Here is a 17,411-nt window from a genome sequence, read left to right on the forward strand (position 1 = left end):
ACAGAAGACAGCTCTTAAATCCTGGGATCACAGAGCCTTAGACTAGGAGATAATTTGACGTGGTTTCCTAAATGTAATGATTCTAAAAACTAGAATTTAAAATCTTAATTAAAAATTTTTAAGTTACATTTTTAAATGTAATGAAAGGTTTCATGATTTCCTAAGGCCATGGAACTCAATGGTGGTAGAGCCAGGGCAAGAACCCACCACCATTTCCCTGTCCAGACACCTGTCTTCCATTACTTACATTTCTTGGATACTTTGGATGTGGAATTTCTACTCCAAGTTCCCCTTTTACTTCCTATAATGTATTATTTTATTATATTATTATTGAATTTTAGAACGATGTTGTGATAAAAGCAACAACTATGGAAAGTATCCAGGAGCAAATACTGCACCTTCTCTGCACTTGGGCAATTGACTTTGAATCTTTTGTCCACCAGATGGTAGAATCTTCATGAATTTCTGCAAACTGGCAGCTTAATCTTATGTTTCCAGAGTGGTCAGGAAACATCTCAGCTTGGATCTTTTTCAGTAATACTGGAGCTAGAAATGAGAGATCGGCAGGTCAGCGTTCTTATAACAGTTGCAAAGAGCTTTACAGTGGGCAAAAGACTTTCTCATCTCATCTCACTTAATTCTCACAACAGTCTCCAGAGACAAGGATAATAGGCATGACCCTCAATTTATGGATGAGAAAACAGTGTATGAGAGATGTGGCTTGCCTAAACACTAAGAAAATGCATAAATCAGTCTAATTACTTTTCACTACTTAATGGTCCTTGAGTCAGGTCTGTAATGCACAGATGTGAAATATAACTTGAGAGGCATTTTTTTTTCCAAAGACGGGGGGTGGGGGGGGAGGGGGGGTGAAGAGGGGTAGGGAGAAGGGAGGAGGAGGATTTCAGATACCTAGTCTATAGGACCTGGTTCAAATAAAGATGCTTACCGGATGGTCCACGTTAAAATCAGAACTGGGGATTAGGGAGTAAAATAAAATTTGAATCATCCCAATAATTGTGGTTAAGCCCTCAGATGGAAAGGCAACTCAACAATAGCTATTTGCTGAAAAGTAACGCGTTCATCTTTCCTCTAATTACCGTTGTCTTTGCTGAAGATAGCTGTTATGTCTGATGTGAATGAAATAGGAGCAATAAGGAAATGATTCCCAGAGTTGAGAGGAGACCATTGAATATCGCCTTTTTAAATCAGGAATGAGATCTCCACAAGCCGGGCAAATGTGTAATTACTCAGGGCAGCCACTGGGAGGCAGCATAACCAAGAAGACAAATATAGAAGACCCAGCCAGGTGGTGGCAATCATTTGGCAAGCAGTGGGGTTGCTGGAAATGTGGTGTCTGTTGGTTGGAGACCAAGTTCCATAACTCCGCAGCTTTGTAATATAAAATATATAATCCACAGCCAAGATGAAAGTCACCAATACTGTTGCTGTTTGCTCTGTTCCTACAAGTTCTACTGCTGTGAAATAGTCTGTGCATTAAGGGTGCCTCCCATCTCTCCTTGATGCCAACAGACACTCGGATAACAGACACAGTGGGGGGCATAGTTGCAGGCTGTTTCATATTTACAGGCTGTGCTGGGTGTTCAGGCACACAGACTCAAACTCTTGGTCCAGAGTCCTGACCAAGCCCACCTCATCTGGGACACACTTCCTCAAGGGCCCTTTCAACACCATGGCAGTTTTCACGGGTGATCTGTGGAGACCTAGAGGTTCCTAAGTTGCTAACCCCTCCGCCACCTGTTGTAAATTCTGAACGCAGAGAAAATTAGGGGACAGAGGAAAGGGCATAAAATGAGCAGTGGGATTACATGAGGGTCTTTGAGAGATGAAAGCTGGCTTGGACAAGAGGCCTCGGGACTGTGTGGGAACAGCTAAGAGGAGGCCTGGGAGAGGAGTTGTTCAAAGTAAAAAGGTTACTCAGTTTGTTTAATTTCTTTCAGAATCATCCGAGTCATCCCCCACCCCCAAGTCTACCTCACCAGGTCAGGGAGGGAGAGCACCACCCCTCCCCAAATGCTGTACCCCATCTTTGCCGCCCTTTGAGCTCGGGGAGGCTGGTGGCAGGTGGGAGAGATCAAAGTCCCCAACAGCGTGTGGTTACTAGAAAGTCCTTTTCCCTGTGGGTAACTTAAATAACCATGGACAAGCATTCCAAATAGATTGTTTCCGTCTGGGGTAAACCACTTTAGAGATCTTTGAAAACATTGCTTCATTCTCTTAAAATGTGCTTAAAAACACATACGACCTGGATGGATCCCTCCAAACTCTTCAGAAGGTAGTTTTATATTTAATTCTCTCTGAAACAGGGCCGAGGGCCCATGGATGTGGATGGAGAATGACAAGCATCGCCTAGAAGCCTGAGGACTCAGCAGGGAAAGAGGGGAACCCCTCGCCTGCTGCAATATCTCCTCTTCTGACTTCTGCCAGGTTGCACGGCAAGGGAAAGAAGAGTTCTGATGTAAAAGAGGCTAAAAGTCGGGGTATAGGGTGAAATGTGGGGTTAAAGTGATTCCCCAGGCCACGCAGAAGTCACAGCAGTTACAAGGGCTCTGAGCCTCCAGGGGTCTGAAACCTGGAACACATACCCCTAGGCCTTCAGACTCAGAAAGCGAAGAGTGAGTTGGAAAGAAATTTTTTAGACTCAAATTTGGAAGGAAACCCAATGTTCAATGAAGCCATTTTTAATGCAAATCAACGATGAGAGAAGAGACTCCCAAATTGTACCTAAATGTTTATTTCTGGAAATCCTGCTCAGCATGTGGTCTATTTAATTAAACTAATTAGCTATACTGATTCATGTGTCTGCTTATCTTTTACAAATATGTTTTAACGGGTAATTAACCAAAAGGGCATTCTCATCACACTCCCTCCATTAAGCATACCTACAGGCACCTATAGGCGAGGCTCTCCCCACAGATCCCTGGGAACCTGTTAGAAATGCAATTTCTCGAGCCCATGCGTGGAATTGGAAACCCTGGGGTGAAGCCCAGCACCGTATTTAACAAGCCCTGCAGGTCATTCTGGGCCACTCCAGGTTGAGAACCTGGGTCTATAGGCCGAGCCATTTGGTCACAGCCATGGGGTCAATGCTTCCCCTGAACTACCAAGGACTCAGGAGGACCCAGGAATCTGACATCGGGCCAACAAACCCAAACTTTAACAGGGATAGAGAGCAATGGAGCCTCACCTTTCCCTTCCCTTTTGCAAGGTGGCTTTTTTGGGTCTGCGTTCTCATCCGTGCATGATACCGACGTGTCGAGTTTAGGAATCTTTTTAGGAAAGCTCCCGTTCTTTCTGGTGTTTTCCCTTTCCTCCAATCTCAGCCTCAGGGCAGCCACCTTGGACAGAATTTTCTTCTTCACTCCCTCAGTTAAATGTCCACTTCCTGTGATTTCTTGCTTCTTCTTGGCTTCCTCCCAAGCAGGTACTGGGGACCTTCCCATCTGGGCTGCCATGCGACGGGGCCTCCCCTCCCCTGACTTTCTCCCACGGCCCGGGGTGGGGCCCAGGAGCCATGGGTCCTGCAGTGTCTTAGGAGCTGTCTCTGACGCACGTTCTCCCGAAACCAAGGCCAAAGTCACTGCTGGTGAGCTGGATGCCCTTGTGGGTTCGGTTTCCCCACTTTGGGGCGCCTCTATTTCAGGTTCCTCAATTCTGTGGCTTATTGAAAGGTCTGTGATGTTTCCTTCAGGGGATGAAGTAAAAGGCAGCTGAGTAAGACCACCGGGAGAGGGCGAATGTTTCCCACACTCACTCTCTCTCTCTCCCCTCTCCTTCGAGTCAGAAAATGCTTGTTGATGGTTTCTGGGCTCCACTAAATGGTTCTCAGGGACATCGGGAATTTGACCTGCGGCGTTGTCTGTGTTAGCTCCAACAGAAGCCTGCGTCAGGACTGCAAGAGCACTGGGAAGAGGTAACGTGGGGGGAGCAGCACCTGCCGCGTCCTTTTTACTTTGCTCGACCTCCCCGGTGCTCCTCTCGAGGCCTTCTTGTGCCTGGCTTCCGCTGCGTCCCCCTGGAACTGTCCCCCCACCTTCGTCAAGACGCGGGACTTGCAAAACGGCAGGCTGGACTTCGCCTTTGGCTTTGTCATGCTGACTGGGTTCAGCCTCCCCTCTCTCACTGGCTTCTTGGCTTCTATTGGTGCTGTTTTCGCTTGGAATGGTTTCCCCACTTTGCTGGGGGCATGGGCCTGGAGAGCTGATGGGTTGGACTTCCACTCTCTGGCCCAAGCTTCCAGCATCCAATTGTCTCTCCTCTCTGACAGCCCCCAGGGTGGAGTCAGACGGCCCCTGGATTTCCAACCTGGCCCACTCCACCACACTCAGCTCATCAATGGGATCTACTGAGGACTCGAGGATTTCAGGGCGGGGCAGAAACTGTTTAAAGAAGGCAGGGTGGTCCACACCGACTTGGTTTTGGTTTCCCTCTTGACTTTGACTCACATTGCTAACAGTTTCCTGCCGTCCCGTTTTGGAAGCCTCTGTTGGCCAACCTGTGACACCGTCATCTACAGGGTCCACAGACGACTCCAGGAACCGGGGTTGGCGCAAGTACTGGGAAGAAAGACAGCTCCAGTGTGCACGCCTGGCTGGTTTTCTGCCTTCGTAGACCTCTCTGTCCTTAGCCAGGGCTGAGCCAGCCTCAGCCTGGGGACCGGCAGCCGATGCTGTGGGTTCAGAGGGGTCCAGCTCAGGCCCAGCAGCACCTGCCTTTAGCACGGCAGCCACAGCCCAGACCCCGGCAGGAGTCTTGGCACCAGCTTCTGACTCCTCGCACTCAGAAGCTGTCGGTTGTCTTGGTGGCCAGACCTCGGAGACAGAAGCCTCTAGAGTCATAGTCTTGGGCTTATTGCCTGCTTCCCAATGTGCTGGTCCACTCTCTGTAGACCCCTCCAGGGGGCTCTGAGAGAGAGGCAGAGCACTACTAGCCTGACTGTCATCTTCCACAGCTGCTTTGGCCACCACAGACACACTAGTCCCCAGGCCTGAGCTCTGCCTTCTTTCCTCCGTGGAGTCTGCTGATGACTGGTCCACGGGCAGCAGGTCTGTTTCCCCGTGTGCAGCAGATGTCATAGGCCAACTTTCTTGGAAATTATCTTCAGAAAGGGAACCCTGGTGGGTCAGGCTCTCCCGCTGAATCCTCTGTGTTGTTTCACTTCCCTTTTCTTGGAAATTCTCTCCAAGGCTCCTATGGTCTGCTCTGTCCACGGTCTGGCTCTTGTCTCCAGCCTGGTTACCAATCTGAAGAGGGGAAGTGCTGGAATCTCCCTCGGGGGGCGGGGGAGCACAGACATGGACTCCTGGTCCACTGGGAACCATGCAAAGTTCTTCAGGAGACTCGGAGCCATTTAAAACATGACCCTGCGGTACATTGGAAGGCAGTTGAAAAATATTGCCATCTGGTACCTGAGCTGAGCTCTCCTCAGGGCCATCTGCATGGCTGTTCTCAGCAATGGAAACAGGGAGGTATTTGGCTGAGTGGACTTTGGTGGCAATGGTACCAGCTGGTGTGTTCCCACTCTCCCTGGTCACCTGAAGACACTCAGGAGCAGCAGTTAATGCTGTTGGCTTCTCCTGAGAAAATGTCACAATTGAGCTGTGATGGGCTGGTGTGTCTGTGGCGTCCGAGGCACTGGTGCTGGAGCTCTCATCACCTTCTTTGAACCTCACCAAAGAGTTCTCAGGAGATAGAGGCTGTCTCTCCTCAAGCCCCCCCGAGATGCTGGGGCTCGGCCTCTCCTGTCCTGTGGAGGCCGGCGTGGGGGTGGAATGCTCCACCTTGGCCAGATGTTCCCCTGTGGATCCTTCACTGGCTTTTTGTGAAATGTCCCAGGCGAGGGCATCGCTAGGTGCAGGAAACACGACTGAGTCTCTACCCTTGTTGCTTTTGTCTGTGGACTGTGGAGGCTCAGCACCTTGTGTCTGAAGAACAACATCCAGTGTCTTGTCATCAGGAACACATAAATCAGGTACTTGGCTTTGACCCTCTGCCAGCTCTAAGTCCATGGGGCAAATTTCTTGAGGTGAATATTTATGAACTGGGGCTCCAGCAGGAGCATCCACGGTGTCACCTGTGCCTTGGTGGCCTGCTTCAAGACACTCCATCAAACACTCTGCTTCTCTGCCCCCTGGCCCATGGCACACAGCTTCCAGGGTGGGGGCAATATCTGCAGGTGCAGGGGAAGCGACAGAGAGAGCCTCGGGCTCCCTGGGGCCATCACTGCCCTCCTGAGGGAGATGCACTGACAGCTCAGAGGGGGACATAGTTGCATGATTGGCTTCTGGGAAATTCAACTCATGCCCTGGGTCTTCCCAGGAACGTCCAGGTGAGTTGTCTTCTCTGTCTTGGTTTTCTTCACGCTGTGGGCCTTGAGTACAGCTTTCTATCTCCAGGTATTGGGTCAATGATGCATTTTCCTCATCAGCCCCTCCTAAGTTGGGGAAGGCATCTGTTGTGGTCCCAGTGAACGCAGACTCCTCCCCAGCAGGCTCTGAGAAAGCTGGCATCGGGCTGAGAGAGAGTCTCTCCCTGACTGGTTCCTGAGTTTGCACCTAGGAAGATGAAAAGTGATATTAATGGAATTGTTCCTGGGAGAGCCCACAATAGGGTATAATCACAGTCACAGGAGTGTTAGTCCTTGAGGACTGTAATTATGGACACGAGGAGCAGCAGGAGTGATTGAAATCTGAATGTTAATCCCCAAACTTGCTCTAGCTATTAGAGCCTTCCTGGAGAAATGCAAATTTAAACAACTGTATGTTCCAGAGGACCGTTGGTCAAATTGCCCATCATAAGCAGAAAGCCTCCTGACAGTCATTAGTTAATGATTTTTTTCTCTCTCTCAGAAAAAAGAAGATGAAAATAAATTGAATGTTAACTATTGTGTTCAAGTAAGTCCTAAGAGCTTGTGTGTACCTTTCCAGAAAGATAAATTTCACATGAGCATAACAAATGAAAAATGCAGTGTTTGTAAAGTAGTAATGAGCAATCTTTGTCCCCAGAGATGAGGGTTAATGATGTTACTAAAGAACAGAGAGGCCCATCCTTTGAGCCCACCTCTAATGAAGTAATAAGATTAAGATTGGCCATCAGCACTGCCAATCATTTCTGCCCAGGAAGGTTGTAAAATCTTGGAAAGTCTCCCTCACTTTAAAACAGATGCCCTGTGGCAGGCAAACCATATTCACAAGAAATAGGGTACCCAGAACTGCTTAGGTTTTTGTGAAGAGAGAGACAGGGAGATAGGAAGGGAAAGAGGGAGGGAAGCAGGGAAGAAAAAAGAATGAATCAGTGAACATATCTTACATTGTGAGGAGGGAACCCATTATGGTACTATTTTTTTAAAAAACATTTTTATTGATTTCAGAGAGGAAGGGAGAGGGAGAGAGAGATAGAAACATCAATGATGAAGCAGAATCATTGATCGGCTACCTCCTGCACACCCCACACTGGGAACTGAGCCCACAACCCAGGCATTTGCCTGAATCCAACTATGACCTCTTGGTTCATAAGTGACACTCAACCACTGAGCAACACCAGCCAGGCCCATCATGGTACTATTTGAATGTTCTGTGATATTGGCTATTGTTCAAGGAAGCAGCAAATTCTTTGACTAAACTCTTGTCTCTTGAAACATTTAGCTCATTGAATATTTCAATGCATATGAAAATTATGCCCAGCTAAGAAGAATGGGATTGCTACTAATTTTCAGCAAGTGTCCCTCCTTTGCCCTAGGACTCCTGCTCTGCAGCAGCCCTGTTCAAATGAGTAGGAACCGATGGCTGGGCTCAAAGAGGGAAGGAGAAGTCTCTCTGGCATTGGACAAAGTGGAGCTGCAATGTTCCCGGGCACGTGTGGCTCTAGAGTCCTGAGGCGTATGTCCACCAACACAGGTGAGACCCGTCACTGCCTTTACACACAGCCAGTGGGACACAGGCTAAAGTGTGACACACCTCCTTCCATTCTGCCCCAGCGCCGCTATTGCCAGCAGGGATTCACCTCTCATTTCCTCCTTAAAGCTACCCTGAGGTTCATTTAACTCAGGTTTTATTGGCATGAAAGTGCTAACTGAAGAAATTGAGTATAATTTCTGGGACTATTAACTCCATGAATGTGCATCGATTCAGCAAGTGTTTATTTAATGCTCCAGTGTACTAGGGAGCATCCCAGGTGCTGAGGGTACAATATGGGCAAAATGCCCATCTGCAGGATGGTCCCATTCTGTGTTGTATTCAAGGCCTGTCACAGGGTTAGCATGAAGCAGATGTGACACGTTAGCACCGAGCAAGTGTCACATGTTAGCACTGAGCAGAGGTGACACGGTTAGCACCGAGCAGGTGCTCTACAAGCGCTTGTTGAAAGAAGGAGGAAGGGAACGAGCTCTGTACCAGGTGAGACAGCTTTGCCCAACTTCTCCCATTAAAACTCAACATTTGAAAGGTTTGGACTCCTCCATTCCCGACTTTGGGACAACTCTATTTTAAAAGAGACTCAACTGTATGCAGGGGCAGGTACTAGTACACATCCTCATGTTGCTAAAAAGAAAAAATGGATTTCTCTTTTTCTAGATCCATTTTTTCTTTCTCATCGTATTAAAAGGGAAAACAAGAAAGATAATCTCTGGGAAATAAGAAGCAAAGTTTTTAAAGGGTATGAAGGAGTTAAAGGTGTACATGGTCTCATCTCTATATCTGCGACACATGTATAGAATAATGTTCTTTTCGTTGGCTATTTTGGTTCAGATTTTTTGTAATGAACTATAACACAACTATACTGAACTAGTAAGCACAGAAAGTGTGGGTGGCTTCCTGGTCGTGATTTGAGATGTGCAAGGACACTGTCTAATCTAAACCGACATGGCCATGCTCTCTCTAGCCTTCCTCTCCTGCCTGAATCTCCACTACCTATGTCCGTCCTTTATTTTAAGATCTTGCCATCATCACTATATCATCAGCGCCAATAGACATTTATGGAGTAGCTGCTATGTATGAATTCTCTGCCAGGCCCTGGACAAATTCTTCCAAAGGGCTCAAGTTAAAAGCCAGCATGTCACTTGCTGGGCTGTTACCCACTTGTTACTGCCTGCTACCATATCAACGCAGTTACAGCCTGATGTGGGGAAGAGAGGGACACCTGGAAAGGGTAAAACACAGGGCAAGTAGGCTTTGAGTAGGGTGAGTTTGGTCATTGATATATATCATCGTAGCCATGGTATTGTGCCTGGGTTTACAAAATAGTCATGTTCCTGTTAAGGTACACTCACTCCTCCTCTCTTGCTTTTAAAATAAAATCCTATTTCCAAATAGGCTGGTGAAGTTCCACAAGTAAAATAAATAAATATATGGGGAATCCTTGACTGTGTAAATTCATTCACTTGGCAAACACTTACTGAGCACCTACTGGATACCAAGCTCTGTTCTAAGTACCGGGGAAGCATCAGGGAAAACATAACAAAGACATCTAGCTTTTTGGAAGATATGTTCAAGCCACAAACCATTTCATTGGTCCACCGATAATGGGAAATTCCATAAATTTAATTTGAACCAACCAATGGGGTTTTCTCAAAGTGGAGCTTTAACAGCCCAGTATATACTTGTCAAGGCTCACAGCTTCAGTTCCTGCACCTTTCAAGCAATTCAGACCTTTCTTTAGGAGGAGCCCTCTTAGTTAAGTCCCTCTGAAAGGACTCCAAGTGCTTCTCCTGCTGCTCAGCTGTTCTCCTCAGGAGGTTTTGTTATGCAGGAAAATTGTACTCATTCTGGTGAAAAGGAGGAGGGTTTGGGGCTCTGGCAGGAAGCCTAGTATGATGGGTAGAGTGTGGACTTGGAGGACTGGCCACCTGGGTTCAGTTCCATCCAATACTGCATGCATGACCCCAAGCAATCTCTTTGGCCTCTCTGACCCTCTGTCTCCTCTTCTAGGGCTAACCACATGCACATCAGCACCATGCTGTCAAGGGCCTGGCATTCACTGACAGTACTTTCCCTCATTCTCTGTGAAAATCAAGGCAAAAAGAAATCTGAGCGACCCTGACAAGCAGGGCAGTGTGCTTTGGACCTTGTAAGGGCTTTCTCATTTAATTGGTAACATAAATCTGAAATACTGATGCTTTCATCTCTTCTTTAGGTGCATAGCCAGGGTCCAATCAAAAGACAGAAACCACATACTGGTTGAATATAAAGGATAGTTAACTGCAATGAAAGAATGACTGTAAGACATAGGGAACCCCTATGGGACTTCCTTGGTGAGGGACAGCACCAAGGAAGAATAATGTGGAAGGGGTTCAACCCTAGTTGGAGAAGGTCCAAGCAGGCCACCGGAGAGCAGAGAAGCTCCAGGCCACAGCTGGTCTGGAATTGCTGGGTGGACACTAGACTATCCTTCCTTGGGCAGGCGGGGAGCAGACAGTCTCCAGGTCACTGGCAGGGGAGAGGCCAAGGCCTTCAGAGTGAGTGGGCTACATGCGGTGGGATAGAGAGAGGGAGCAACAGTCCTGGGTATTTGGGGCCATGGGGAACTGTGCCTCGGTCCTGCAGGGGCCTCCAGAGAGAATTTGGATGTTGGTATAGGCAGGAGGCCTTCAGAGTGGGCAGGCCATGCCGAGCTCTCCATTCTGAGTAGAGGGCTGCAGGAAGGTCACCACAAGGCCAAGGTAACAAGGTCACAGATGGACGATGATCTGGGCTCTATGGCTGGGACAGACCTATGGGATGGCCACAAACCCATACCACTGATTCCCAGCAATGCTGAAAATGACAGGAATGGCCTTCCTCCTATAGTGTCCGACCAGCACCCTCTGCTGAGCATGCTTCACATCGAGTTTATTTTAAGAGGCACGGTAACAGAATTCCATCAGTGAGCATTGCTGATGGGTGCATTTGGGGCTGAGAAGCAGTAAATTGGAAACATGAGGTCGCTGATGTCCAGGGTTAGAAATTGCCCAGGGTCCCACAGTCAATGGCAGAACCAGGATTTACAGTCAAGTCTGTTGGCCATAAAGCCCTTTCCAACCCAACTTTTCTAATAGAAGAAGTTAAGACAAACCCCACCAACAGGTCAGGAACTCCCCTAATTTAAACTCAGAACTTCTGAGGGTCATAGACACTGGGTATGAGACTATAGTCATCCTCATTACATGCAACATGATGACGTGTTTATTTGTTGGCTCCTAAGGGCTGGAACATTATGCTACTCATTTCTGAATTTCCAGAACCATGAGCATAGCAGGGGCTGGGTTAATTTTGCTGAATGAATAAGCATATGAATGAACACAAGCAGGGGAAAGCAAATTTAGTAACACTTCCCAACCTGGTTTTGAAAGCAGCATTAAGCTTGAAAACTTACACTCTGCTCACACAGCATTTTGCAACACCACCTCTATTCAACATTCCTCCCATTCTACAAACACATTGTGTTCATTTGTTGGCCTTTCCAAAAATTCTGCCTCCTAAGAGTGTCTGCCATGGATCATAAACAGGTGTGTTGCCCTGTTGTCCAGCCTGTGATAGTCAGGGTTATACGCCTCTTCATTAACGACAGTGTCCTGGATGCCAACAAAAGTGCATGCCACTAATTTGAGTCACTAACAATAGAAGGTGGTATGAGATGAGATCTTCCTTCTCAAATAGCTTATAATCCATCTGAAGAGATAAGATGCACATGGAAAATATAAATCAATCACAATTCTTGACAAGTGCAATCTCAGGAAACTTCTCAATTGAGTAGAATGGGCAGTAGATGTTGGTAGGTGCTGTTGGTTGACTAACTCAACAACATCCCCAAGCCCCTTGTCCTTGCTGGCTCCAACTAAAGTAACTGGAAAATCACACTCTCACACCCCCCTGCATAGCAAGATGGAGCCAAGGGGTCAGTTCTGGCCAGTGAGATGTATGGGGAATTCCAAGAAGGGGCTTCTGGGGAACCTTTGTTTTGCTTCTGTAAGGCACAGATATGGGGAACACCTTGTCTACCCCCTGTCTTCTTCCTTCAAGGAGGATGCAATGCCTGATGCTGCAGCTGTCAGCTCCCAGTCAGAAGGCAACTAGCATGAGACTGAAGAGCTAACACACCATGGCTGTGGGGCAGAGAGAAAGGACTTGGGAGCCTGCAGCCGTCTTTGAGCCACTGGAATAATACTGAGACCCTCCAGACTTTTTGTGAAGTGAACAACAAAGGTGCTTATATTTGAGGCCACAATCAGTTGGTTATTTTGTTGACTGCAGCTAACAGCAGTCCTAATTAACACCAGAGGACAACATATTGCTGAAAGTGAGGGAAAAGGCATATGAGGTTCACCCTGGAGCCCTTCTGGAGGTGCTGGGTGAATCAGGGTAGGGATTAATTTGAAGGACAGTATCACTAAGGGCAAAGGGCTGGTCAATATGCCAAGGGATCCAAAGGGCCTGAGGCAAGATGAACTTGGAGTCCAGTGGGGGAGGGAGAATGGGGAAATGTGAGAAATTGGATCATCAAAGCCGAGGCCATGGTTCTAAAGGCAAGCACAGCCCCCCAGGACTGGGAGGGTCAAGCGCTTAGCTCCTCACTCACTTCTGCTGGCCAGCAGCACCTCCACATGTCCTCCTGTGGGACAACTTTTCTAAATCCTGGTACTTTTTAAAACTTCTTTCCTCCTTATCTGGACTAGATGCAAATTGCATCATGTCCTTCAACAGTTGTCTACACATCATCAATTTTCCCCTGTGGCTCCAGGAATCTTGACCTGGGAACTTCCCCACTCCCCTACCTCCTGGGCTGCTGTAGCTTTGAGCACGGCTAACCTTTCCTAAATTTCTGCTGAGCTCTCACTATGGGCCCATGTCATTCGTCATTTGATAGATTGAATCCATACCACCTGGGCCTGCAGAAATGAAAACAGCCCGGTCCCCAGCCAAAGAAAGCTTCACAGCAACCCAAAACATTTCAGGAACTTGAGTTTATTTTTAGGAGTTGCCGGGTTGCCCAGAAAGGACCTTCGCTTTAAAGGCTTTGAATGTTGAAATAACACATAATAAAGTGAAGGACACTCATCTAAAGTCCCCAATCCTGAAACCGGATCCTGAACCCCTGTCAGCTCATTTGACCAGCTCATCTTCATTCCACTTCCTCCTGGGAGACAAGAAATCTCCAGCCAGTTGCTGTTACAATCTTTTCCTGATTTCTTGGGAAACACATAGAGTTTGTAAAAGACCAGTTTGATCTCTTACTGGGAGTGGACAGGGTTTCCTTTCCCAGAGCTCAGGGCTCAGGGCATTTAGTGGAACCTGTGAGAGAAAGAGCACTGGACCATGAGCTTTGGGTGGCCATTGCCTATCTCAGGTGCTGTGAGCAAGTAGCAGAGCTGTCCCCAACAGTAACAATCATGAAGCCCCACAGAAGTCTTAGCACATGGCAGGCACTGTTCTGTGCCTCACATACATCAATGCAGTTAATGCCTGTAAAATGGCACAGAAATGGAAGCCTTTGGGACTTTGGGTTGCGTCATGTTAGGAAGCAATATACCAGCTACTCCCACACATGAGAGGGCCATGTGGTGGTAAGCCCCCAAGTACATGGTCAGGAAAGCAGCCGTCTTCCTTTCCCTCAGGTGTCTTTATTTTCCTGCATCTGGGAGAGGACAGGAGAGCCTTGATTTCCATGTCTGCACTGGGAGATATGCAAACGTGAGAAAAATGGAGTTGGGAAAGCCAGGGACGTTTCTTGAATCCCACCAGGCATTTCTGAGCAGTCTTTGGTTTTTTGCTGTGTCTCAAAGAGACTGGACTTGGATGAGGAGTGAAAAAGGGGAGCGGGAATAGAAAGAGGGTTGGGCCTCGGAAAACCCGGGTTTGGTTCTGGATGTGCTGTGATGTGGAAAGTGGCTTTGGATAAGTCATCGGATCTCTCTGGGGTTGTTTCTTGCACAGTAACGCGAGAGGGTGGAGAGTATCTCTTGGCTCCCATGGCTTTGGTGCTCTATGACCTGCTGCCATATAAACAGCACAAACACTCTCTCATCTCTGCTTCTCCCTCCTCTCTGCAGTAAGTAGACTGCACTGTGGGCCCCGAAGCTGATCCCATAGAGTTCTGGAGCCTCACAGACCTAATCCAAGTCAATAAAATCACCACAGCCATAGAACAGAGGACCAGTGGCCATTGGCCCCCAACTTGGCTAACCATTTGGGGGTTGAGGAACCTTATGACTTCTTTTCCCCAGGAAATCTTGTTTTAGCCACACAATTTTATGCATAATTTCAGGGGCCTCCAGACCCCCTTGAGCCCACCAATCCCCATATCAGGGCCCCAGGTCCACAGAATGATGAGCGAGGTGGGGGCGGGAGAAGGGAGGGAGACGGGGAGGGCGGGGATGAGTGGCGTGGTATTGTTTACTTCCCACAGCTCAAAACTCCTCTGCAGTTTCAGACTGGACAACGGGGAGGAAAAATTGAAATCTTAGTCAGGTTCTCTGACAGTGTTTTCAAATCAATATATCTCTTCACCTGTTTTTAGAATTTGTGAGCAAAATCAAAACCAAGGTAGTAGCAATTACCGTACTGCACTGACAATAATACCTTATACGCAGTGAGTTCTTGTAAACTTTAGAAACAGGAAGTACTTGTCACAGTTACTACACTACAACTTTGCCTATTCAGCATGATTTCAAAGTGTACAGTAATGATGGCAATCAGCACTTGGAAAACCTGAATATAAACATAAATATGGGCAGGTCACCTGTCTCAGATGGTCATTACCAAAAATGAGGAGAAAGTACAGAGTTGGGGCTTGAAGAGTCCCTGATATGCCATATGTCTCTTCTAGTACAGAGGAGGGCAGCTATATGTCCCGGGGTTTGGCTTCTGCTTAAGCAGAACTCTCCCCTCAATGCGTACAGGTCTAAGCGGGTACAGTTACCAGCAGGCAGTAACAGTGACTCGATGAGATTCAGAGAAGGCTTCATTCAGCAGAAGAAACAAAAGTTCCTGGAATAGTGAGATCCATGCACGAAGTATGGGGTTAGTCTTGTTTAACTTGGAACAAGGCACATAGTAGCTGCTCAAAAAAAAGGTCAAAGGAGTGAATATTCATCCAATCTGTTCTTGGTCCAGTGTCAGCATAGACAGGAAGGCTTTGCCCCTTCCAAGTCTGGTTCTCATCTGATTCTCTGTCAGTTTGTCTGTTGAGACATTGACCTCCTACCTGAAACAATTGCCCGACAGTCCTGTGCTTTGGTTAACAAGTATTTTCTACTAAACTGTAACTCTTCTACATCACTAATAAGTTCATGCTTGGTTGGCCTTGGTCTTGTTTAGATCTAAACTGAAGCCATCTGTTTTCTTTTGAGCAGAGAGAGAAGCAGCTCTTGTTTCTATCATGAACAATTGAGGTTTTCAATATGTACTACCCAGAAGACATCAGCATAGTTGGACCCTTGGGCACCAGGCACTGACAGTGGCGATGTCCCATTGACCGTGGGCCCAGAGTTGTGCAATCACAAAGTGCAGCTGAAGGGTGAAGTCTCAAACACCTGTACATGAAAGATGCGGGGATCAAAGGCAGGAAGTGGGGAGGAGCATGGTGCAGAGGAGACTGGAAATTCAGGGACCTCTTTTGATGGAGCCCTCAAAATCAACTTTCCCCTTATAGATGGAAGGAAAAAGAATGATTCACAGAGAAGCTTCTGGGAAGCTGAAGTTGTTGGGGAAATGCTTTGAGAACCAAGGAAAAAAAGAAAGTATCTGGGAGTCAATGCAGTGATTTGAGGTAGGAAAGCAAAAAGTAAATAGAAATGCTGAGCTGATATATACACTTGTGATGGTTTGAAAGTTCACATATACTACTTCTGGTATGCATGAGTTAACACAATCTCTCTATTCTTTCTCTGAAACTGAGCTTGTCTATCTCATGAGCTTCCAATCACAGGGACTTAGAGCATAAGTTTTCTGTCTGACAGCCTCGGGTCCAATAACTCAAATAGTCCTTCAGGGAGTGCTCGGGCCCTTAGTTCTGCGCACCCTGACCCTGCTCCTCGGAACCTGGTGTCTGAGCTGCCTACACTGGGAGATGGGTGGGGACTTGTCCCCGTGTCCCAAGAGGGAGGCAGAGAAAGATCTCCTGTCCTCACGGTTTCTTTGGCTTCTTCTAACACAATCCTAAAGTCAGGATGAGGTCAGGATGGTTGGGTACCCTTGTCTACACCCCCACAGGCTACCGCTTTCTGACTGTGCAGATAAAATTCAAATAAGAAAGGAACTTAGAAACCTTATCTCTCAATAAAGTCAGACTTTAAAATGTATTGTCCTGCTTAAAAAAAAACAAACAACAACAACAACAAAAAAAACAACAGCCTGTTTCTTTTCATCTGTTTGAGTCCCTCAGCACAACCTAATCACCATCTGCACCTCACCCCAGGCCGCCCCACTCGGGTCCTTGCAGCTGCTTTGGGAGAAGGCCCTGGAGGCAGAAGGCCCTGGAGGAAAAACAGACATTTTTTTCTGATCCCTCCCTGTACTCACCACTGGCAACTGCGTTAGTTTCCTAGGGTCGAGGAAACAAATTACCACAAACTCTGAACGGCACACACATGTACTCTCTCAGCTCTAAAGGCCGGGATCAAGGTGTCCCAGGGCCCGGCTCCCTCTGGAAGCCCCAGGGAAGAAGCAATCCTTTGTCTTGTTCACCTCATCTTAACTAATGACCTCATCTTAACCAATTACAGCGGCAAGGACCCTAGTTCCACATGAGGTTCCAGATGGACATAAATGGTTGGGGGGGTGGGGGTGGGCATGAGTCAACCCTCTATAGCAGCCCATTCTTCCCCAACTGGCCCCGCTCCGCGTCGCTGGGTGGTGTGGGCTTCAGAAGAGAGAGGGTTAGAACGGTATTCCAGCTGCAGTGTTAGGGATGCTGGTGCTCTTCTGGGACTGATGTTTGCTTCTGTGCTAAGCAGTCTGTCCGGAGCGTGGAATTCAGAACCTCAGTTCCTTGTCACCACCCTGCTCTTATGAAGCAACATCCTGGAGCACAGCCCTCCACACCTGTAAGCAGTGACTGGGGAGTTCCTTGTGTTTGTCGCCAGATTTAGACCCTGAACTAGAAATCTTAACGACTAAGGGGTAAACGATTCTCGTAATGGTTACTTTCCACCCAACACCGTCAGTTTGATAGTAAATGTGAAAGCACTTGTTTTTAAAACATCACTTGAAAAAAAAATGCCCAAAATCTCAAGGCAGTATCAAAATACCTGTGCTGACTCAGAAAGATAATTTTTTGAGCATCAGCAGAAAGGGGAACTTGCAGAATTTGCCGTCTTACCTCCTGCCCCGGCCCCACCCCCACCTCAGCTCTGTAAATTCGTGGAGGCCGTGAATTGGAGGGGGTGGGAGACCATGGTTGTTCCTGTTTCTGTCTTGCCT

The 17,411-nt window shown here is 47.6% G+C and overlaps 1 protein-coding gene across 1 annotated transcript in view; it reads right to left on the minus strand.

Annotated features, from left to right (window-relative positions):
* ALPK2 (alpha kinase 2) overlaps positions 1-17,411 on the minus strand; it is an 84,911-nt gene that overhangs the window by 22,904 nt on the left and 44,596 nt on the right. Inside the window, exons 4-5 of the mRNA XM_079784197.1 lie at positions 3,209-6,575; positions 399-546 (exon numbers count right to left, since the gene is read on the minus strand). Of these exons, the coding sequence (XP_079640323.1) occupies positions 399-546; positions 3,209-6,575 (3,515 nt within the window). The remainder of the gene's footprint in view (positions 1-398; positions 547-3,208; positions 6,576-17,411) is intronic.

This window comes from Cnephaeus nilssonii (assembly GCF_951640355.1).
Source record: "Cnephaeus nilssonii genome assembly, chromosome: 11".
NCBI lineage: Eukaryota > Metazoa > Chordata > Mammalia > Chiroptera > Vespertilionidae > Cnephaeus > Cnephaeus nilssonii.